This window comes from Chenopodium album, chromosome 13, assembly GCF_948465745.1.
Source record: "Chenopodium album chromosome 13, dcCheAlbu1.1, whole genome shotgun sequence".
Lineage (NCBI taxonomy): Eukaryota > Viridiplantae > Streptophyta > Magnoliopsida > Caryophyllales > Amaranthaceae > Chenopodium > Chenopodium album.
Genome location: NC_137846.1, coordinates 3,097,975 through 3,122,508, shown reverse-complemented (window position 1 = coordinate 3,122,508; position 24,534 = coordinate 3,097,975). Strand labels below are relative to the sequence as shown.

The following is a 24,534-nucleotide window of genomic DNA, read 5'->3' as shown; positions in this document are numbered from 1 at the left end:
TATCGTAAATTGGTGGAATTTATGGATTATTAATCGTGAAATATACCAAAACCAGAAGTATCCACCAATTATTATTATAGTGAAGTTGATCTATTTTCATATCGTCACATTACATGAATGTGGCAATATTGGAATTATTGAGATATAAAATACATAAACAGTTGGTGGATAACGTTTCCTATTTGGGCCACATATAAAGCTAATTGATGTTGATTTTTGTTTAAAAGTCAAGCCAATTTCTACAAATAAAGAAAACCAAATGGTAAGAGTTGTTACATAGGTCACAAGTATATTATAGTCAATATTAATATGGTACTTATTCACATTGGAAAGATTTTATCCAAGAATTTCTTTTTTTAGTTGACATATCGAAGTATCTATATTCGAAGTATCTATATACGAAGTATGTTTGTCAACGAACTCATGTTTTCAAGCATTAATATCAATATATTATATTTTTGTAATGGGATATCATTATTATTAATTGTGAATTTGTGATAATGTATTTAAAAAAATTGTAATATATATTGAAAATATACATTAATTTGATATTCAAATTTAACATATTTTACATATATATATATATATATATATATATCACAAAAGATGGTTAAAGAATTTTGCTGATAGTGTTAAAAATTAATACGTGTCACTTGAAAATAAACTTAGAGGCTGTTCTGATTTAGTGAATTGAGCTGAATTGAATTAAAGTGAAATGAATTGTTTATAAGATAAGAAAATTAGGAAGTGAAATGAACTAAACTAAACTGAACTGAAATGAATTGTTTATAAGAGAAGGAAATTAGAAACTAAATTGATTGAAGCTTAAATGAATTGAACTGAACTGAAGTGAAATTAAGTTGAAGTGAAGACCTTTAGAAAATATTTTGGCTTGTGATTTCTTTTTTTTTTTTGGGGGGGTTGAAAGTGTTGTTTTGTGCATATGACTAGTGTTTTTTGTCAATGTTCATAAATAATGTGTTGTTTATGATTTGGACATGTAATTGTGGCAAAGGATAATTCAAAGTTGATCTCAACTCTTCATTTTTGGTTGGACGTATGCGGGAGTTCTAGTTGAGTCGCACTCCGAAAATATGAATTGCATAATTTAATTGTAGATATTTTGTTGACCATGTGGACTACCTTAGCTTGTTGTCCCTCGTGGCCCACTAGTGCCATGTTAGTTTTGCAATATTCATCTAACTAAGCCAAGCTTTTGAAAAACAACTTCTATTTCCTAGAATTAGTTTTTCAGAAACTGTTTTTAGAGAAACACTTTGATAAAACAAAAGTGTTGGGTTTTAACAACATAAGAAGTGATTCTGAGAAATAAAAACTATTTTACCTTGTTTGGCCCAATAAATTAATTTTTTTTTTGAAAGTACCTGCGGATAATAATATTAATAGAGGTTGATCTCCGCCAAAGATAATAGACTTTGGGGGAAAGGACCTAAACAAACTCGTTCATTACAACCACTAGAATCCCACCTAGCAACGTGGTGAGCTAGTGTATTACCCGCCCTCTTAACATGAGAAATAGAGAAAGCTACGAAAAGATTAGACAACATACTAACATCCTCAACAAGCAACGAGAAAGGAGTATAACTGACAGCCTTCTTCCTCACACCATTAACCACACTCAACGCGTCACTCTCCAGAATTATAGAAGAGTAACCCAGCCTTGTTGCGAGTAGGAGCCCAAAGCGACATGCTGCAGCTTCGGCAACATCAGAAGACCACCCCACCTTCTCCTTTCGAACAGCAGCAGCAAGGACGATCCCTTCCTCGTCTCTAATAACAGCCCCAAGTCCAGTCGTATTCCCAACGTGAGCATCATAGTTAACTTTCACCATTCCCCTACACGGTGGAGACCACGAAGACGGAGATGGCTGCCCCTGGAAGTTCTGCCCCACAAAGACATTCTTAGCATAATCACCATACTCAATGACAGATTTTGACAAATTTGACGCCACACTAACTGAACAACCAGACCAATTATCAAAGATAGACATGTTACGGCACCACCAAGCAGCCCACGCAAGAGTAGCGAAGGCTCTCAACTCAACCCCACCAACCTGCGATGCCATCCACAAAAATCTATCCTTAAAACTCGAAGAAGGAGCTTGAGCAATCAAAGAACCAAAGCTACTTGCTGCCCAAATGTCCAACGCTGCTGTGCATTCAAAAGTGGCATGAATCACAGATTCGTCGCCATTATTGCATACTACACAAACTTTGCTATCAACCAAGTGTCTATAATGAAGTCTTTCTCTAACCGCTAAGAACCCCTTGCACGCCCTCCACAAAAAATGTGACAACTTCGGAGGCCCCTTAATTCCCCAAATCAACTTCCATACTTCGTCTCGGGCTTGATGCTGCACATTCGAAGGACCAAGCTTACCCAGCCAATACCCCGACCGAACCGAATACACACCATCTTTATTCGGCCACCAATACATAACATCCTTGGTTGTTCGGTAGGACAATGGAATAGACATTATAAGAGCTTGATCAATCGCATTAAAATTGCTTAGGATCACATCCTCACGCCAAGACATAGTATCATAATCAATTAAATCACCAACCCGCAGCCCCAAGTCACTATGTTGCAAAGGAGAAGGCACGCACACCGAGGAGTTACTAGGCAGCCAGGCCGAATCCCAAACTGATATATCACAACCATTCCCGACCCTCCATTTCAACCCATCAAGTAACAAAGACTTAGCCCCCCACATACTTCTCCACGTGTAGCTAGGGTCAAAGCCCCTACTAGCCTCCAGCACATCACAATTTTTAAAGTATTTGGCTTTTAAAATGGAGTGAAGGAGAGTACCTTGGTTATGATGGAGACGCCAACATTGCTTAGCCAATAAAGCTTGGTTGAAAACCCTCAAATCCCGAAATCCCATGCCACCCAAATCCTTCGGCTTACATAAGTCATCCCATTTTTGCCAATGTAGCTTCTTTCTCGAATCCGTCGAACCCCACCAAAATCGAGCTAAGAGGGAATGAAACTCGTCAATAATACCATCAGGGATCTTCAAAATACTCATCATATATGTAGGGATAGCCTGAGCCACAGCTTTAATCATCACTTCCTTTCCGGGCATTGATAGCAATTTTTCCTTCCAACCCTGCAATTTCTTCCAGAGCCGTTCCTTGAGACCTGCAAAAATAGCCTTCTTTGATCTACCAATGATGGTTGGTAAACCAAGATATTTCTCATGTCTGTCAACTTCACGTACTTCCAAGGTATCCACAATTTCTTTCCGACGCTCAACACTCACTTTTTTTCTAAAAGTCACTTCAGTTTTATTTAAATTAATCTTCTGGCCCGACGCTCTCTCATACTGGCTAATAATATTAGCTATCACAGATCACTCTTGAGTATTCGCTCTAGCAAAGTAAACTGTCATCGGCAAAGAACAAATGTGACACCCGAGGGGCACCCCTGCAGATCCTGGCACCATGTATGATACCATCTCTAGCAGCTTTGTTTATCAGAGTAGAAAAAGGGTCAGCACATAATAAGAACAAATATGGGGAAATTGGATCTCCCTGCCGAAGACCCCTAGAAGGAATAACAGACCCACATATTTGCCCATTAATCTTGAAAGTAAACTGAACACTCTGCAAACAACTCATTACCCTACCAATCCATGCCTCTGAAAAACCCATCTTATCCATCACCTTCTCCAAAAAGACCCACTCCACCCTATCATAAGCCTTACTCATATCAATTTTCAGCGCAATGCTACCATCTTTCCCCTCCCCTCCCCTCTTCATAGCATGAAAAATCTCGAAAGCAACAAGAGCATTGTCAGAAATAAGCCGACCAGGGATGAAAGCACTCTGATTAAGGGAAATCACCTTATCCAAAATACCCTTCAATTTATTAGCTATTGTTTTCGACACAATTTTATAAATAACATTACAACAGCTAATAGGTCTAAACTCCGAGATATGAGTTGGGGAGTCACATTTCGGAATAAGCACAATGCAAGTATTATTAACTTCCGACAAATTCACATCACCTCTCCACCAACCTTTCACAAAAGCTATGATATCCGAACCAACAATATGCCAAAATTTTTGGAAAAAAAGAGCATGCATACCATCAGGGCCGGGGGCTTTGTTAGGATGCATCTGGAAAAGGGCACATCTAATCTCCTCTACAGTCGGCTCACTGTCCAGCATTTGATTCATATCCTCCGTGACAACCCTTTCTAACCCCTGCATTGCATCTTGAAAACCATTCGGGGAGCTTGTAGCAAACAAATTAGCAAAGTACGCAGAAATCAGACGCTCTAAGTCCACCCGCTTCTCAAACCATGCACCATTATCATCGTGAAGGCCCTTTATTCTATTCTGAGCTTTTCTTTGACTTGCCTTGTGATGGAAATATTTTGTGTTTTTGTCCCCATCACGAAGCTCATTCGCTCTAGCTCTAGCATACCAATATGACTCCTCCAGCTTGTACAAACTCTCCAATTCCGCAGATAAAGCATTGCACAACTCCAACTTAGCACCGTCCATCACACCCACCTTCAACTCTCTCATCTTCTCTTCACCCTCCATGATCCTTTTTTTAACCGAGCCAAAACTAAGAGCCGCCCAGGAAGCCAAATTTTCCCCACAAACCGCCACTCTCCTTGCCATATCCAACCCCTCACTGTCCCCCCATCCCTTAGCAACCACCTCGCCACAATCCTCACGTGAAAGCCACAAAGATTCAAACTTAAAACCCGATCCACCACTATGCCTCTCCCCCCTTTTCTCCGTGGAAAGAATAATTTGAGCATGATCAGAATTCGGTTTAAAAATGGGCAAATTACGTACTTCGAACTCCGGAAAAAGATGACACCATTCCTCATCAGCAATGTAACGGTCCAACCTTTCTCTCACATATGTCTTAATAGTGTTACCCCTTTCCCAAGTGAAAATGCTACCTTTAAACCCCAAATCACGAAGAGCACAATTATCCATAGCTTCCCTAAAAGCATCCATCAACCTCTCACTCCTTGGAATACCACCCTCCTTCTCCGACAAACTCGTAATTTCATTAAAGTCACCAAACATAACACACGGCAAATCACAAGCAGCTTTAAGAGAAGACATTAAAGACCACGTCAAGTGTTTATTAGATTATTCCGGCCATCCATAGATACCAATAGCCCTCCACACCGCACAATTATTATTATCCAGAATATCAATAGCAAAATGATGAGCGGAATAAGAGACCACATTAGCTTTCACATCTTTCCACCACATTCCCATTCCCCCCGAATTTCCAATACTACTAATACAAACACCATCAACATAGCCACATTTATTTTTAATTTTATTAAGACGCTTATCATCAATCATCGTTTCCATCAAAAACACAATATTTGGCCTATCCCTCCAACACCGATCCCGGAGGGCCCTAACTGTCCACGGGTTGCCAATCCCATGGCAGTTCCAACATAACATTTTCATTGCTTTTCGAGGGCTTGGGAATCCCCAAGACCCTCTACTTTAGAAACAAGACAATCAGAGGAAAAATTACTTACACACAATTTTAATTTTTTCTCTGAACAATTTCCATCTAGCTTTTGCTCATCATCGAAGACGGACTCAGCACTCCTCTTCTTCGAAAAGCTACTGCCCACACAGCTCTCTGACACATCCATATTAGCAGACCCATCCACCCGCACCTTCTTCTTCAATTTCAGCTTACCCCCCGCTGCACTCGTGGTCTTTGCCGTCTGCACACTCACAAATTGGACACCTTCCTCTTGCATTTTTTTAGGCATACCCGTAGCTCCAGATGACACTTCACGGCTAAGCTCTTGCACCTTGCTATCCACCCCATTCTTCCCAACAGCAGTAGGCCGTAAGACCACTTTAGAACCCCCCTCATCATTTACAGCTATTAAGGCCGCAGCACGAGGCTTCGGTGTGATTGCACCCTGCTCATTCGGAGTAGTAAACAACAGCTTCCTAGCAGCCCCAGGTGGACCAACACGGATTGCCGAAGGGTCATTATACTCTGATCTTTGAACTCTTCTCTTCGTTGACAGACTCTCAGCCCACCTTTTTTCCTTCTCCCTCTCAACTGCAGAACCTTTGGGGCAGTAAGGAGATGCCGTTAAGAAGGGACCATATTGAAAAACAATAGGGGATTCATCGACACACGCCTCCTTAGCTTCACAATCTTTGTCATTGTGTCCAATTCGGCCACAAAAGTAGCAAAAATCCCCAAGCCTTTCATACTTAAACCCCACCCACTTCGTAAGCCCCGAATCAACAGCAATTTTCAAACCACGTCGAAGGGGTTTATGAATATCTACCAACACCTTAACCCTCATAAACTCGTCCCACCCAAGAGGGTCAGACTCATCGACTTCAATACATTCCCCGATACAATCTCCAACATCTCTAGCAAATTGATATGATCGTTTGCCGAATGGAACATCAAGTAGTCTAATCCAGAAGGGGCAAGAGTCAAAGGACACATCTGAAGGTTGTTCATCAGCACAGGTCTCCTTTAGTAGTAGAATTTGGTTGTCGAACGCCCATGGTCTACCATCTAACACCTTTTTGTCCTCGACATTGAAAAACTGAAACACAAATAAGTTCGTGTCCACCATACGAATTGCAACATTCTCATCAATCCTCCAAAGGTTTATTAATACCCTTTTCATGGCCTCAATGTTAAAGGTTTTCTTAGTTAGCAATTTCCCCACCAAAGACAGAGCAAGTTTTTGGTTTGGAACATCATCATCCACCATCGAACTCGAACCCCCCAAAACAAAGTTTTCATCCTCCGTTAACTTCAGATTCTCCCACGCTTTCATCAACTGATCATCCATAGTGGCCAAGGAAAATAATTAACAATAAATTGGTTGCAGAGAGCGAAGAATTTTGTGTAGAATCAATGGAAACAAGGTTAATTTTTGAGTATCGCACGAACTCTAGCAGAGAGCTTTTTCAAACCCTACACGAGGGACTAAAATATTCCTGGCCCAATAAATTAATAATTGTTTCTTACATATTATTGTTTATAATAATTTATCATTAAGGTTCAATTTTTTTATTTTTTTTTAAAAAAATCAAGTTCAATTTAATATGAATAATGGAGTTCTTCGGAGGATCCACCGATCAATCGTTTCACCCCATTGTCACATCGTCGCACTCGCCGCCACTGAAGCATTAACAAACAGAAAACAACAAACCATTATTGTCTCTACAACCACCTCTACATCCTCCCTCAAAAGTGACCTTCGCCAACAAACAAACGAAATGAGCAAGAAATTAACCAGAAAATCAAATAAAAACAACAACAAAAGAAACAAAAAAATTACTAACCACAAAGTAGTAGTATTATCTCTGGCAAAAGCCAAACAAGAATTAGTAAACCTCATCAAATTGTATAATCCCCATTCCCCACGAACTGATAAACATCAAATTGTGCATTATAATATCTTGATTACAATCAAATTAACAAAACTCAAAAACTCAGCCTATGGATGAGTATGAAGTTGTTGGGAGGATTTGGGAGGAGAGAGAAAGAGAGGCGGAGGAGAAAGAAAGAAGAAAGGGGAATGGTTATTTCTATTAGATGGGATATTAGTGGTCAATTTGCAAAATATTGAGGGTTCTTTTGTCCAAAAAAGTTTCATTAAATGGGTAAAATAGCTACCCGAGAAACAGCAAGGAAGAAGCTACAATTTGGTGCTTCTCCTTCTAGCCTCCCTAGAAGTTATTTTGGGCTTCTTGTTAAAGTGTTTCTATTTCTTGAAAACCCCTTGTTTGGCCCATCTTCTATTTTTTAGATTGAGAAACACTTTTAAAAGCTAGACCAAACACTATCTAAGCACATTTAATACCAACCAACATTTAAAAACATACGAGCAAAGATGGCTTTGGGCCGTGCCTAGTGCTTTGGTATTAGTTAGACCCGACCCATTGCTCGGCTTATGAGTACAGTTTTGTGCCGTGTCGGGCCGAGCTGAAATTTTCAAAAAAATTGGCCCTTGTGCGGCCCCACGCCCACGTGTCATCGTGCCGGGCCATGCTAGGCTTACATGCCTAAGCAAAATTACATTGATTTTAGCATGCTTGTTGTACTGTGCCTTATCGTGCTTCTCCCAAATAAAAACGGCTCAGACCGACCCACGGCCCACATGCACAGTGTCATGCCGTGCTTTTTTTGTGTTGGGCCGTGTTGAGCTTCGGGCCGGCTCGTCCTTGTGCAATCTTTACATACAAGTGCTAGCTAATAGCTATGTAGATGTTTAGGTAGTATGTTTATACCTAGTATTTGTATTTTGTTCAAAAATATGTATATGGATACTCTGTATTTTGACAAAGATTATTAAATTTAATGATAAATTATCAAATTATATAAAAAGTCATTTATAATTAATTTAACGAATGAGAGAAGTTTATAATAAGCTTGCATGGTTACACCAAGGGGGCATTGCAAAAATGTCCTATTATCTATTAGGCCTTGCCTAGTTCACCTTATTTTTACTTATTTTAGAAAAAATAAGTTTAGATCAAATCAGAAAAAATAAGTTCAGATAAGATCATCTTTTTAAGTGCGGTTTTTTATCGATAAATATCTTTAATTTTGTAATGAAAAAAATTATGAAAATCACATATTAATAAAATACACATTATTACAATCTAAGAAGACCCCACTTGATATATTTTTTTTCTGTATAGATTATCGTATATTTAAGGTCAAAGTTTGATCAAATTTGACATTTAGATCAGATTATATCATATTAGACCAGTTCAGATCATATCAGATAAGCAAAAATAAGGTAAACCAAACAAGCCCTTACTTGGTAATTCGTATAATCTTGTTTACCAAATAAAAACAATTCAATTATTCTCTCTTTAGCAATGTCACACACACATATTGAATTATTGACATATATGATCGCTACACAATTCACTCAATTTCTAAAAATGGGTGCAGTGTTGAAAAAATGTTGGCACATGTTATATTAGTGGCTTTTAAATGAAGTCGTAATTTATGATTAACATTTTAATTACAGCATTACTCAGTATATGATTAGTAATCTTTATAATAACATGCGAGTATACGATAACCCTTATCCTTATCAGGGCTTGCTAGGATTCTCTTCAACAATTAAGGGGGTAATTGGCATTATTTTAGGGATAGCGGTGGAGGAAGAGCCAGGCAGGGAAGAGTGAAGTGGAATGACTCGAGTAAAGAGAAGCTATTACTCCTATTTTAGGGGGCGTGTATTACCTTAGGAAAAAATATATTGACATTGATTTTTGTGAAAAGATTATGTTACGACTATTTACTAGTACTATTGTTGTTACGTAATAAAATCATGATATACGATAGGAGACCGAATCATTATTCATCAACACAACAATGTGCGAATTACGAACATAACAATAACAATTTAACAAACGATTAAGATGTAGACTTGTAATGAAGACACAGCAGTGAAGTAGTACATGTCCTGTCAAAAAAAAAAAAAAAAAAAAATGTAGTACATGTTAATTTTCCCGGAAAAAAAAAAAATGTTGATTTCATGCACTTGTCAACACTTTAAGACTATATTTTCACTCAAATTTGAAAAAAGTCCACCACTAAAATCCCTCTAAAAATGTGAGAATTAAATGTAAAAACTACAGAAATTAGGTAGAAAAATGGCGGATTTTTAATTTCACAATAAAAGCTCTCCAAAAAGATGACTCCAAATTAGACAGGCGAAAAAAGAGATACACCTACCCAGTACCCACCAATACCATTACCATTTGTGCACAAATAATAATACATAGAAAAATATCACAAAATCATAAATGTAAAATAACATCACAATTAAATAATAATAAAGTACATCTGTTTTCTACTAAACCCAGAAATTCTCTTGTTCACAATCACCCAATTTGCTAAACCCATTAATTCTCTCTCTTAAAATTTACTATTTTAATACCCCTTTTCACTGTATTCCAAAAATCCTCATTTTTTTTCAGCACATTACCCATTTTCAGCTCCAAAATCTGAAGAAATAAATCCAGGTTTTGGTGTTTTTTACATGTATTTATTCATGTAAGAATGCATTTAGTTTGCTAAATTTATTGTATTTATGGGATTTTAGTAGCTGTTGAAGCATAGAATTACATAAATTTATTTGGGTTTTTTCTGATTTTGATTTCTATGGAAATGGGGAAGAAATTGGTGCCAATTTGTTTGTTGTTATTGTTGATTGAAGTTAATTTAGTGTCTGCTGCTGGCAAAAAAGTTCAGCAAGTGAATATATGGCCAATGCCAAAATACTATAGCAATGGGAATAAGGTACTTTATCTAAGCAATGAATTTGAGTTAAGTACTGTTGGGAGCAAGTATGGTGATAAATCAGGGATTTTGAAAGATGGGTTTAAGAGATTTATGGATGTTGTTACCTTGGATCATGTCATTGAGGCCAATTTTTCGCGGTTCGGCCAATCGGCTTTCCTTAAAGGGATCAATGTGGTTATTCAATCACCAAATGATGAGGTATGAGTTAGTTTGTTTTAGCTTATGTACTAAGGAACAGTTGGATATGCATTGCCTTTTGCTTTACCAGGGTATATGTCTTGTAATTGAGACTACTGGATTGTTTGTATACTGTACATATCTTGTTTAGGTTCTAATTTGTGATAGTTTTATATGAACAAATGAATGTATGCTACTACTTGTACAAGAATTGGTGGATGTTGTGTTAATTTGGGCAGAATATTGATTAAGTTGTACTTAACCTTGATAATCATAGTATTGTTTGAATTGTAATCAATTGAAGAGAAATTTCTACTCGATTTGGGCGTTTTTCTTGCTACTGTGTTAACTGGCTAGGATAACTGAGTTCATTGTTATGTTATGAAATGTCCTTAAAGGTTGAAAACATTCTTCACATATCTTAGATGACTTTCTCTGAGTGATTCTAACATATAAATCAGTAACATATATGTTGTGTATTAAAGAGGTAAAATTGTGAAAGTAAAGCTATTAATCAGGATTTGTATGAGATTGGGATACTATCTGTAAGGTTAGTGTATGTAAAAGTTTGTCATAAAAATCTGTTTTAGTTTTGCAGTTGCACTCTGAGGTTGATGAATCATACAACTTAACTGTTCCTGCTGATGGGAAACCTGCTTATGCTCGCATTGAGGTGAGCCAAATTAAGGCTAACATTATCCCATTCCATCAGCAAAACGTTCCATCTTTGTATTCAGTTATTATAATAATTTTTTCTGCATTACCTCTTAAAATAAGCAACTTTGCTGTAATCTTCTGAAACCAGCATCTGAACACCTTCTAATAAATTGCAAACAATACCTCTGTGAACTATCTGATGATTAATTTTCCTTTTGAATGCAGGCAAACTCAGTATATGGGGCTTTGCATGGACTACAGGTTATTTTCTTCTTTTTTACATACATTAAGGCTGATAACTTATAGAAGTGTATGAGCTAACCACTTCCGACCATCTATTTATGTGTCAAATGCAGACATTCAGCCAGCTTTGTGGCTTTAACTTCAAAACTAGGCTAATAGAAGTTGGTATGGTTCCATGGACAATTTTTGATCAACCAAGATTCTCTTATAGGGGATTGCTTATAGGTGAGTTGGTTTAATGGTGGTTTTATTATAGTCATTCCTTGGACCTGCTAATTGTCAAGGAGCTTGAAAATGACCTACACCGTGATGTATTAAGTTTCAGGGTTTGTTTGTCCATTGTTCACATACTTGCTCAGATTAATCAGGTTGAATGTGTGGTTGTGCTCTAATATTGGTAATGTACGTGCAGATACATCACGACATTATCTACCTCTGCGTGTGATAAAGAAAGTTATTGATTCTATGACATATGCAAAGCTGGTAAGGACTGCGCTCTTGAATTGTAGGTTTAGTGCTCATTGTGCTTCTAGCTTCCAAGTTTTAGAGTAATTACTTTGGCACCAAGTTTCTTAGTATCGATCATATAATATTTGCAGTTGCTACTGCCAGATTATTGCTTTTTTAGTTTTTTAATAATGCTAGCTTTTATAACCCTGGTGAGAATATATTTAAGGAGACTCTTATTTGTCTGCTTTGCTTGGGATTATCTCTATGTGCTGCAGTACTCTTTTAAATAAGGGAAGGATGTATAGCTAATTTTAGAATGTATAGCTTTAGCATATTTTGATTTTTTGAATGAGGAATAAGATTATAACTCGTCTCTTTTGCATAATTTTTGTCAAGCTGCTCCATGCAAAAGCTGAAGGTCATTGTCTTTAGAACAATTTTACTTGGTGGTAACTGTGTTATATATCTTTGAGCTTGGTAAAGTTTATGGCCTTGATAACATGTTTCTCAATGCAGAATGTGTTGCATTGGCACATTGTAGATTCACAATCTTTTCCACTAGAGATTCCTTCATATCCTAAGCTTTGGGATGGTGCATATTCTGCTGAAGAACGATATACAATGGCTGATGCTGCCGAAATTGTGAGGCAAGTAATGGTTTGTGGCCTTAAATAATTATGTCTGTGTCTTACTAGGATCTTCTGATAATGTGATTCTTGAACATAACAGATATGCTCAAAGGCGGGGAGTGAATGTACTTGCTGAAATTGATGTTCCTGGACATGCTGCTTCATGGTATAGTCTATAACTCTTTAATGCAGTATTTCATTTTACTTCAACAGCTTGAAAATCAGGAAGGCTTGGATTCTAAAAGTCTTCAGAATGCTCCTAATTTTTGTGTTATGCATGTTGAATGTTGAGCTAATAAGTCATTTGTGTAACTTTAGGAAGCCCTTATCAAAAAATAAAAAATAAAAAAATTGCCTCACTCATTGGTTCAAAATGCCGGCTTGTGTTGGAAAATTAGAATTTGAGTAACACTTCTCTGGTCTGATACATTCTGAAATAGTTGCACTGTTGCACCTGTAGTTTGTGCGCTGGCTCTCTTTGTAGTCTACAGAGTTCACAACATTTGCATGACCATTGATAAGGAAGCTCAATATCCTAAAACGCTGTAATGCTAGTATTCTAAGAACCAAAAAGATTCAGTGTTTTGTCTCGTGTTTGTATTATCACGCTATGTTGATTTAAAGGAAACTATGTGTATACTTCCTAAAGTTACCTGCGAAAGAGCTTTCCTATGTGGGGTGCATAGTTTTTTTGGGGGATCTGATCACGCCATTGACAATGCTTACCACACGTGCTTAGGGGGAATGGTTATCCTTTGCTGTGGCCATCAGCAGACTGTAAGGAGCCACTTGATGTGAGCAACGAATTCACCTTCCAAGTTATAGATGGGATTCTTAAAGGTAATGCAATGGCCCATTATCTTACCTGTGGCTTATGATGGCTTCTATGCATCAACTCAAACATCGCCTGTATTGTGACAGATTTTAGCAAGGTCTTCAAATATAAGTTTGTTCATTTAGGAGGCGATGAAGTTGATACAGGTTAGTTGACTTGTTTGAAACTTTGAATATACTCCATAATTTCCATATACATTGTTCTTTTTATCCAGTAATCTCATGAAACAGTCTTGACACTTTTAGTGCAAAATAATTGTACATTGCTCTCATTTCTACCGTTTTGGAGTCTTTGAATGTTCAGTCATAAGCTCTACTGTTATTGTTGTATGTTCATGTTCAATAGATACTTTCATGTCTCAGGTTGCTGGGAGTCAACTCGTCGTGTGAGTGGATGGTAAGGTTTTAAACTCTTTCTAACAATAAGTTATTATGACTGTCCATTCTATTAGTGCATTTGTCTTGTTAACTGAGCTCTCTTTCCTACCTATTGAACACTGTGATGACTTCTGCAGGTTACGAACTCATAAGATGGTTGGCTCTCGAGCTTACCAATACTTTGTATTGAGAGCGCAAAAAATTGCATTATCCCATGGATATGAGATTATTAACTGGTAATATATTGCCTATTTCAATACTCTGTATAATCCCATTTGATTCATCTGTTCATCTCTCAAAGCAGCTTATTCATTTAAGCATTTAAAACTTAAACAGGGAGGAAACCTTTAACAATTTTGGTGATAAACTGGACCGAAAGACTGTGATCCATAATTGGTATGTTCTTAACACCTTGCAATAAGCATCTAGTCATCTCAATATATAACAGTTTTTTCTAAAACAAATATTTTTTGGCACCTTCTTTATAAAGCTCTTGGAGGTTGATAAACACTCTCTCTCCAATGTTTTGCTCGATGTGATAGGCTAGGGGGTGGTGTTGCTGAGAAGGTGACTGCGGCTGGGTTAAGGTGCATTGTAAGCAACCAGGAAAATTGGTATTTGGACCATTTAGACACCACATGGCAGCAGTTTTATATGAATGAACCACTAACCAATATTACAAATCCCAAGCAACAAAAATTAGTCCTTGGAGGTGAAGTTTGCATGTGGGGTGAACACATTGATGCATCTGACATTGAACAAACCATATGGCCTCGTGCTGCTGCAGCTGCAGGTAATCGTAATTAATATACTAGATTACTACTTTACTAGTGTTCATGCTAGGATTCATATTCTGATATATTTACCTTTGTTTTTTAAACAAAACTGTAAACAACAGCTTTGCACTCGCGGTACTGTGTTGTGCCTTGAACATAGGCTTCATACTTATCACCTAAAAACCCTTATTTGAACTAATTTTTGTAGTTAATTGAACTTCGGTAACCCTTGTCTAAGCTTAATGTCTCTTATCTGAACTTTTTTTTTTTCTTTAAACCTTTTTAAGGTTAAAAAAAGGCAAAATTACACTTGAGACCCAGCTGTAAGCTTATATGAAAAAAAAAAGCATGAATTACAATATTGCCAGGGAATCATAACCATGTGGGCTACGGATGCAAGTTTGAAACATTTGGAAAATAAGAAAAAAAGCTTTAAAGAAATAAAAATTATCATATATTATGCATGACTGAACTTCCTGATCGGTCTTTCATTCTTTTTCTTTCGTTGTACTTTATCTTCCCGTAGAGCGGTTATGGACGTCATTTGACAAGCTAGCTAGGGATCCAAGACAAGTAGCTAGGAGGCTAGCACACTTCAGGTGTCTGCTCAATCAAAGAGGAATTGCAGCTGCTCCAGGGGATGGCCTTGGCAGGATTGCTCCTGGAGGACCAGGTTCATGCTATGCTAAATGAGGAAACTAAGAACACATCGTCATCATCAAGTATTGTGAAATTACATTATAATAAATCAATAGAGTTTTCTTGTGCATAATTCATCCATCGGAATATACATAATTCTATTCATCAGAAACTAGATTATCTTGAGTAATAATTATCTTATCTTGCTCCTAGCATTGGTAACATCATTACTAGTTAAGCCATGTAAGTGCTACAGGACATACAAATTTATATAAGAACCATGTGGTATTCTCGATTTTGTCTCTACTTCTTTCATTGTGAAAATTACAATCAGAAACCAAGATTTGGTGGTGATAAATTTGAAAACAGGAAGTTCTTATCAACACCATAACCACCACCACTAGTCAGTGAAACAAGTGCTGCCACAAGCCCAGCATTACCGGCTAATGTGGGTCCTGTGGACCCACGGTTTTGACGATCATCATGAAAATGATCAAACTGATCAGGTCCTCCTACCATGGCGCCTACAATGGTATTGGGATTGGATTTCGTGCTGTCCCTCCACTTGTGTCCTCCCTTGCATGTGTACTTTAAACCATCAGATGGGATTGAAGCTGCTCGATGATGCACATGGTTCGGGTACTTGTCACCATATCCCACCACATAGCTTAGCCTTAGGGGGTTTTTGCCCAAAATGTAGTCTATCTGTGTCAACATAAAAACAATAGGTTGTTAGTCAACTGGGCAAGGGTGGTTCAAGATCACTGCATCATCTGTAGTCTTGGTTAATTACAAAGTATCATGTAGGATAGTTTGCGTGCCATGCAGGCAATTGATAGAAGACAGCTTGGATTGTGTTACAAACAACATTGTGGTCGTGTTTGACGGTCTAATAATTGTTCGTAGAGCAGCAGAAATGGGTAGGAAGGGAAAAGGGAAGTAAACCTGAGATGAAGCAAAATCACGGAGAGTGGCTGAAGTGAAGAATTTAGAGACGCAAGACCATCCAGGACTCTCACTAGCATTCAAGTAATCAGCAAATAGATTTGCTAAAAAAGCAGCATTTGCTACATAGTGCAAAGATTGTGGCTCTCCATCATTCAGCTGTATCAATCCTCCTGCATTCCCAAATCAGATCATAAGAACAAAATTCTTCAAGGGAAAAACACATCTCAAAATGCAGATGTTTCAGCCTTGTTCTTTTCACCTTAAACATATAATTTTCAGGTAAGTCATTTCACAACTAAACTAAGTTCATATCACGGCTAATAAGTTAAGACGAGTTCACACATGGGGTTTTCAGCTTAAAAGAACGAAAATTCCATACCTTTACTCCATTTGAAGAGATGGAAGGGTTTGAGATAACAACACATGGACAAAGCAATAAGCTTATCATGCTCTATCAACATTGATTCATATGGGTAAAATGTAGCTCGGAATTTCCTCAATCTTGTCAGCAACATCAATGATGAAGGAACCTTGTTATCCCAACTCAAGACACCGGCTTTCTTGCTCCATTTCGTAGACATAGCATTTCTATTTAATACAGGATTCGTAGCTAACGAAAGATAGCTAAGTTTTCCAGTAGCAAAATACAACCATGTTGTACTCCACAAGTACTCGTCGAAGTAGCCTGTTGAGTTGTAGTATGGCTCGATCCAAGGGTTCCCACGGCTGTAAGGCCGTCTTTTTTGAGGGTCCCTAGCAAAGGCAAAGAGAACTTCAGCACCCTTAATGAGTTTCTTTGAATAAGCAGGGGTGTCCTTGAATACTATAGAGGCTGCAGCCAAGGCTGCTGCCATTTCCCCTGCTAGCTCTGGCCCGGCGTATGCTGTTTGTACTGGCCTCGGATAATCCATGTCCTCTGGCCTCTCCCAACAGCTTATATCATCAGGCACATTCGAATTTTCGTAGGCACCACCAACCTTGTTCAATCAAAATCTATGTTAGATTGAATTTTATACTTATATAAGTTATATTTGCTTTCATATAGGCAAGGAAATAAGTCCTAATTAAGGGGAATTTCAATGAAAAAAAAAAAAAATCTACCTGACTATAGATTTTGCTGATCTTTGTGGCATTTGAGTCGAATGTCAAGAGCAAGTAATCGGTTCCCCATTTGATGAGTTCGCGTACATGATCATACTCGTTAATGGCACGATACTTGTGAGGGTATTCAATCAAGCTCCAACCTAGCATTGTCATGGAATAGGCCAAGGGAAAATGAAACTTGGTGTTTTCACCAGAATCATAGTATCCACCTACTAATCCTCCCTTCACATCTTTAAGTTGAGATCCATCAAGTAGCCCTGAGTTCCCTCTCCACGGAATTCCGTTGTTCTTGGGTAGTTTCCCGGCTGCAATGACGTGATCATGAGTGTTAGATTTGATTAACAATCGTGTTATACTCCTATATGTGTAATCATGCATAGCTAATGATAATGAACATGTCGCGGTAAACACCACTACTTTGCTAAACACTTTTATTTTAATTTGACGCCTTTATAAAATGTAATTTCTTTTAAAACTATTATCGAACACACCCATGATAAAATAAATTATAATATAGGAAAGGTAGACTTACATTTTTGGGCATTGAAGAACTGAAGTGCTTTATGAAGAGCAATAGTGTAATTATCAAAGCTGTGCCTAGGCAAGGTTTGGGCTGACTTGATGGGTTCGGGTCTCGCCGGGTCGATCCAATTAACAATAATCGTGAACCAAATGGCCCATTTTAGGGCCTTAAAACCCATTAAACCCAGCCCGATTTCACTTTCTTCCACTTCTTATGATGATGAGAATTGATGAAGGTGAGATTAACAGGTTCTCTCAAATGGTGTGATTATACTTTGGTATAGTGTGAGATTGACTAAATGAAATATTGACTTTATAGTTTTTATTTTATATGACTTGACTCTACACTATTTTTATGCAGTTGAATTATTTTAATAAGAGTGGTAGTTCATGTGTGTAAAGTAAATCTTCAGATTTAGTAGCATATGGGTTATGGGCAAATTGGGATTGATAATAGTTATCCAACCTGCTGCATGTTACTATGTTTAAGAATCTTACAACTTGGCAAGCTTAAGTAAATAATTTGAAGAGCATTTCAATTCTGCTGGAAGATAAATCAAGTAATTTATTTATTTTTAAACTATGTTCATCACTCCATTTTTTTTTTTTTTTTTTTGGTTTAGTACTTATTTTCAAAATATATAAGGATAAATAAACATTATAAATAAAAAATAATATATGTGTTGATCTAGTCTAATGTAATCATTTATGACAAGCAAACATCTTATTACATAAGTTGAAATAAACATAGCCTTAGGCTATGTGGATAGTTAGTATAACTTCGATTCAAGTTTTACTTGGTAAACTTTAACCGAGTTTATACATACAAAATCGATGTGCAAAACATGAGACTTTTTCACGATAATCGAATAATTAACCCTCTCTAGTCTCTAGGTATATGGACAAAGAAAAATCCCTTTCTAGAATGTAAAACCCCTACCTCAAAAATCAATTACAAAATGAGATGAATCAAATTGACAACCTCTTCCATTTACACAATCTTAATTCTTTCAATTCTCTTAGGGCCTCCATGGTGCTGGTGGTGGAGGGGACGGAGTATAAAGCGGAGGAACACCGGAAAATATAAGGTTTCGGTCTACTCCAGTTACCCCACCGGTTGTAGTCAATGAGATTAGAGCCGCCACTAGACCGGCATTACCGGCCAACGTGGGCTCGGTGTAGCGGTCTAGTTGGCGGTTATCTTTGAACTTGTCAAAACGATCCGGCCCACCAACCATTGCCCCATCAATTGTATTTGGGTTGGGTTTTTTGCTGTCCCTCCACTTGAACCCCCCTTTACAAGTGTATTTCTCCCCATTTTTGGGTATCGACGCGGCCCGATGGTGTACGTGCTTTGGGTACTTGTTTCCAAAGCCCACCACATAACTCATGTGCAATGGGTTCTTGCCCAAAATGTACTCAACCTGTTACATCCAGTAAAGGTTATTACAATATAAATACGGTAAATAATTGAAACGTCGCAAATTAGATCATGGACACATAGCGGAAAAAGGTTTAGACACATTAGTTACCTGACTTTGAGCGAAGTCACGAAGATCAGATTGACGATGAAAATAAGGGCCACAATACCATCCAGGAACCCCAGTAGAGTCCATGTAATCTGCAAAGAGATTTGCCAAAAATGCTGTATTCGCCACGTATTGCAATGGCTTTGGCCCTCCTTTGTTCAGCTCTATCAATCCTCCTGCAAAATTTATTCCCACACCACATTAACAACCAAACGAGGCTAATTGGCTAACTGTTAATCGTCTAAATAAATTAGTGTCATTCAAATGGTGAATTGAAATTACACTAATCTTATGAATGCTAACCCATTTTCTTGTCTCTTTTTACATAGTCATTTTGCTAGCTTCTATATCGCGATTTAAAAAACAAATTGTATAATCAAACGACTAATTTTATCAAATACATGAATTGTTCTAAGAAAATCTGTAACGTTTGTCTTCTAACAAATAGTACAGCAGTTAAAACATAGTAACATACAGAGTACTTGACAAGCAAACATATAAAATGTAGGGAGTAATGTACATACCTCGAGTCCGATTATAAACTTGGAATTGCTTAATATATGAGCAAATATTAAGTTGTGTAACATTATGGTACTGCATCAAAGTCTGCTCGTACGGAAACCCGGGATTTAAAAACATCCGAAACCTTGTCAACAACAACATTGCTGCAGGCAACTTGTTGTCCCAACTCAAGTAACTTGTGTTGGTGTTCATCATAAGCGCCTTTGCGTTTTTAGCAATCCCGGCATTAGTGGCCAAGGAAGCATAGCTATTGTTTCCGGTAGCATAATACAACCAAGTAGCACCCCACATGTACTCATCATAGTACCCTGTTGAATTATAGTACGGTGCAGCCCATTGGTTGTCGCGGCTATAAGGTGCTCTCTTGCCACCATCTCTAGCAAATCGAAACACAGTTTTAGCTCCTTTGATTAGCTTCTTCGAGTATGCATTGTTGTCACGAAAGACAATAGAGGCTGCTGCTAAGGCCGCGGCCATTTCTCCACCTAGATCCGCCCCTGCATAGCATGTTTGCACGGGGCGTTCATAGGTCATGTCCTCTGGCCTCTGCCAACATGTCACGTCGCCAAGGACTTTGGATCCGTTTTGTGCACCACCAACTTGGCTGTAGATTTTGTCGATTTCTGTGGCGCTGCTGTTGAAGGTCTTGAGCAAGTAATCGGTGCCCCATTTGATGAGGTCGCGAACATGATCATACTCGTTGATGGCTTCGTACTTTTGTGGATATTCGATCACACTCCAACTTAGCATTGTCATTGCAAATGCCATTGGAAAATGGTACTTTGTGTTTTCTCCTGAATCATAATATCCCCCTACTAATCCACCTTTAACATCGGTTAATTTTGATCCATCTTTTAATCCTGAATTTCCTCTCCATTTTATCCCATTATGCTTGGGCAATTTTCCAGCTGCAAAATCAATTACACACATGGTTCAAATCGTCAAAGTTCGAGAGAGTAAAGGAAAGCGGCACATACATATAGTTACGGGCATTAAATTAAATTATATTTCATATATGACACTACATCACCGTACCTCAACCTTCACGGTTTTTTTGGTCCGGTATTTACGGGTCAGACACATTGAAAGTGAGGAGGAAGGATAAGGGATCCCCACCCTCACAAAGCGTCTCTAGTGGGGATTGAACCCCCAACCTCAAGCTTGGAATGTGACAATTTTACCACTAAACCAAGTTTAGCTTGGTATTAAGACGCTTCTAATTATGTTTTTTCTTCGTAACCAAAGAAAAAAAATTCAAAATGGACGGCAGAAATTATGTTTTGTAGTGGTTGACTTTGCATGTATTAGGCAACATCTTCGTGACTATTAAAAATGTACATATTACATACCTAATTGATTATTAAATTAGATTGCAAAATGGGTGACATTATTGGTTATTTTCAACTGAAGAAAAATGGGTTTTCTAATTGAGGGTTTGATAGACGAAAAAGATGTAATCGTTGGAATATTATTTTAATTATTTTTCAAAAACTCAACAAATCAGGACATTTTATAGAACATTCCTAAGCTAGTTTGTTTTATATTCCAATCTTCGCGTGGAAGAATAACACCTACCCTACAAAAAGTTCACTCAAAATTGATACGGGTAACACCTACGATATCTCTTTTTTAATTGCTTTTGTTAATGCCTTGTAATTAATCTTTGTTTTTACTTATACTCCGTATTTAAAAAAAAAAAAAAAAAGAAAAAAAAAAGAAAAAAAGGTGATATCATGAATTCATGATCAACATTGATCAAGCATTTTTGTCTAACTTTCAGTACCCCTATCCTTCATATTATTTTTTAATTACAATCATTTTAAGTTAAAGTAAAAAAATTTTGAAATGTGTTACTCCAATTTTGATAAATTCGATCATGTGCATTCTAGTCATAATTAAATTTCAAAAAAAAAAAAATACAATTTGTACTCTGTACTAGATTATCATAATTCATAAATAACTCATATATAGATACAACTTATTGTTAAAACGTAACGTCTTGAGAATGATACAAAAGACCAAAATCATACACTTTTTTGTAACCAACGATAGGCAAAAAAACAATACGAGTAATAAATTAATGGTAAAAAAATTTCCTTAGAACATGGATTAATCTCAAAACTAGTTGTAAGGGACCCACACGGAGTTCAAATTCTAATTTGCGAATGGAAATACGCAAACAAATCAAACGCACGAGATTTATGTCAAAAAGTTGCATAACATCCTTTTGCACGACATAAAAGAAAGAAAACCCCGTTTTTTGAACTCCTTATATTATGGCATGTTCATGGATTATCGATAATGGACCACTAATTATGTGTTACACGCCGATTTTATTTATTTTATGTAATAAACTATTGTACAAAGTGTGTAATGATTATTTTATCAAGAACATTAGCTCTCCTTTTTTCATCTAAAAAGATTCACAACTTGAAATTATCAAGATAAATTTATTGGTTTTTCACTTTCTTCAATTTTTCCTTTTGGTTTTTGACTTGGTTGGATAAAAAAAAAAAAAAACTCGTAAAACTCATCACGCGGTCTGTTACAAGGATTTTGCACTACGAGTAGTATTCCTCTTGAATTACAATATTTTTGAAACAAGAGAATTACTCCATATTCTAATTAAAATCTTGCTAACGAACGTCCCTGAGGTATTGAATAAGCATTTAAAATATTTTTTAAAGTGGTATTAATTTAGGAATGCATCCCAAATTTCGCGTCTATAAGTGTAATTTAGATTCATTATTACTACTCCGTATTTGATATTTTCAGTTTTAGTTATCTTATACAACCGCACGTGGGATGTTCGTTAGCATTTACATTATTATTAACCAAGAATTTAAGCCAATTTATTACAATTTACAAATACATTTTCCTCCATAAAATAAATACAGAGTAAACAATTTCTTATAAATATTAAATTTGGGTATTTAAAATGGGTAAATTCCCAAGATTAACATTGACTTTGGATAAGCTTTTTAAATTTTCGATGACTTTTTATCAGTAGCTGAGGCTTTTCATAAAATCTTCTTTTTCAGGAAAATTTCTTAGGGCCAGTCTATTCATTCATTCTTCAGTCTTAGTTGTCCTCCTAACATTAACATTCATTGAATCAAAAAACAAATCAAAACAAAATTTTATATAAAAAAAAAATCTACACATTCCATAAAACTACTTCCATTTATATAACTTTAAACATTAAACCACAAAGATATTCACATTAAATATAATCATACAAGAACTGAAACAAATTATATTAAAATTATTTACGCATACTTTTTAAAAAAAGACGAGTAGAGGAAGAAAGAACTTACATTTCTGGGCATTGAAAAAGAGGAGAGCCTTATGAAGGGCAATAGTGTAATTATCAGCAGGGGGCGGTCCACTTTTATGTTTAGGCAAAGATTTGGCAATAATAATAGGCATAGCAATAACAATGAAAGCAACAATAAATGACCAAAATGCCCATTTAAGAACTTTCTTGCTAACAATAATGCACCCCAAATCAACATACTTATTTTTCCTGTTCTTACGACTTTGATCTTGTGGTGCTAATAGCCAACTTTGTTGAACTTGATCTAATTCATGACTATTATTATTACCATTAATTTGTTCTTGGTATAATAAACTTGCTCTATCCCAATCTTCCATTTCTCTACTATTTTTGAATTGATCTTCCCCAATTTTTTGATCAATTCTTTGCACCTCATATGTCCCTCCCCACATATTTGAACTATGCATTTTTTCTGAGTTTCAGAATAATTGATGTTGACAAAATTTGATCGATATATATATAACTAGTATCAGACACCACCCCCAAGACTTTAACCAACCTGGATGTATCGACGTTGGAGATGGGATTTGATCGATATATTTATATAACCGGTATCGAATACCAACCTCAAGACTTTAACCAACTAGAATATAACAACGATGGTTAATCTTTAAGGCATGGATTGGAAAATAGATTGGAGAGGATAAGGGGGTGTATTGGAAAATGTTGAGGATGAAGAGAATTGAAGCAAGAAAAATGTTGTCTTTGGGTGTTTATATAGTACGAGAAATGTTTAGAAAGGAGGGATTTTATATTAGGGTGTAACGCGTAGGTTACAACTGGAGTAGAGAGAGAAGTAAACTGAGGAGTGAGAAAGTGTGAGAATTTATGTGTGAAAGTTTAGGAATGAATGTATGTGTCATGTTCTACTCATATTATTTTTTCAATTTTTTTTTTTTTTATTTTTTTAATTTTTTTTTTTTTTGGAGAAGAAATGGGTTGAAGTTTCTGGGGAGATAGTGACAATTGGAGAGAAGTGTTGGAGTGTTTTAAATAAGAGTTGGGTGTTTTGAGGTAATCATGATTAATGAGGTTATTAGAGAGAGATTATGTTTGGTCAAATTTGCTTGGTTCTTAGTAATTCGATTTTAGTAAAGTTTAGTCTTAATAGTCTTGTTTTGGTGTTTCCAAAATAATTTTCATTTTTAATGACACGTATACAATGTATTCTTGTAAAGTCGAACTTTTTCCGTCTAAAAAATGATTTAAATTTTATTTTAATGTCATGAGTATGGTTACACACCATTAAATAAATAATAACCGTCTAACAAGATTTAGTTTGATGATGAACATATGCCAAGCCAAGTAAGAACTAATAAATGTGCCACGTAAAAGCCATGATGATAAATTGTCTAACATGTTCTCATATATTATGTACTTGTATGGGCAATATAATCTTGGCATATGACAAAAATTCTTGCACTATTTAGGGTCTGTTTTGATTGACTGAACTGGG

At 36.6% G+C, this 24,534-nt stretch overlaps 4 protein-coding genes across 4 annotated transcripts; 1 reads left to right on the top strand and 3 right to left on the bottom strand.

Moving 5' to 3' along the window:
• Positions 1 to 1,400: 1,400 nt before the first annotated feature.
• On the bottom strand, positions 1,401 to 5,118 carry LOC145577074 (uncharacterized). The gene is made up of 2 exons (XM_081634755.1): positions 3,480 to 5,118; positions 1,401 to 3,367 (listed from the first exon to the last, which is right to left on the bottom strand). The coding sequence occupies exons 1-2, from the start codon at positions 5,116 to 5,118 to the stop codon at positions 1,401 to 1,403; spliced, it is 3,606 nt and encodes a 1,201-aa protein (XP_081490881.1).
• Positions 5,119 to 9,783: 4,665 nt separating this feature from the next.
• LOC145575973 (beta-hexosaminidase 3-like) lies at positions 9,784 to 15,399 on the top strand. Its single transcript, XM_081633755.1, has 14 exons — positions 9,784 to 10,531; positions 11,109 to 11,183; positions 11,393 to 11,428; positions 11,524 to 11,635; positions 11,823 to 11,893; positions 12,377 to 12,507; positions 12,590 to 12,655; positions 13,229 to 13,329; positions 13,411 to 13,470; positions 13,687 to 13,720; positions 13,839 to 13,937; positions 14,038 to 14,097; positions 14,244 to 14,494; positions 15,004 to 15,399. The coding sequence occupies exons 1-14, from the start codon at positions 10,193 to 10,195 to the stop codon at positions 15,168 to 15,170; spliced, it is 1,602 nt and encodes a 533-aa protein (XP_081489881.1). The 5' UTR covers positions 9,784 to 10,192; the 3' UTR covers positions 15,171 to 15,399.
• Positions 15,400 to 15,446: 47 nt separating this feature from the next.
• On the bottom strand, positions 15,447 to 18,439 carry LOC145577073 (endoglucanase 12-like). Its single transcript, XM_081634753.1, has 6 exons — positions 18,412 to 18,439; positions 17,701 to 17,898; positions 17,166 to 17,473; positions 16,444 to 17,041; positions 16,062 to 16,234; positions 15,447 to 15,821 (listed from the first exon to the last, which is right to left on the bottom strand). The coding sequence occupies exons 1-6, from the start codon at positions 18,437 to 18,439 to the stop codon at positions 15,447 to 15,449; spliced, it is 1,680 nt and encodes a 559-aa protein (XP_081490879.1).
• A 270-nt stretch (positions 18,440 to 18,709) lies between these two features.
• On the bottom strand, positions 18,710 to 23,500 carry LOC145575972 (endoglucanase 12-like). Its single transcript, XM_081633754.1, has 4 exons — positions 23,059 to 23,500; positions 19,744 to 20,649; positions 19,223 to 19,395; positions 18,710 to 19,114 (listed from the first exon to the last, which is right to left on the bottom strand). Exons 1-4 carry the CDS (start codon positions 23,483 to 23,485, stop codon positions 18,710 to 18,712), a joined length of 1,911 nt encoding a protein of 636 aa, XP_081489880.1. The 5' UTR covers positions 23,486 to 23,500.
• Between the last annotated feature and the right edge of the window lie 1,034 nt (positions 23,501 to 24,534).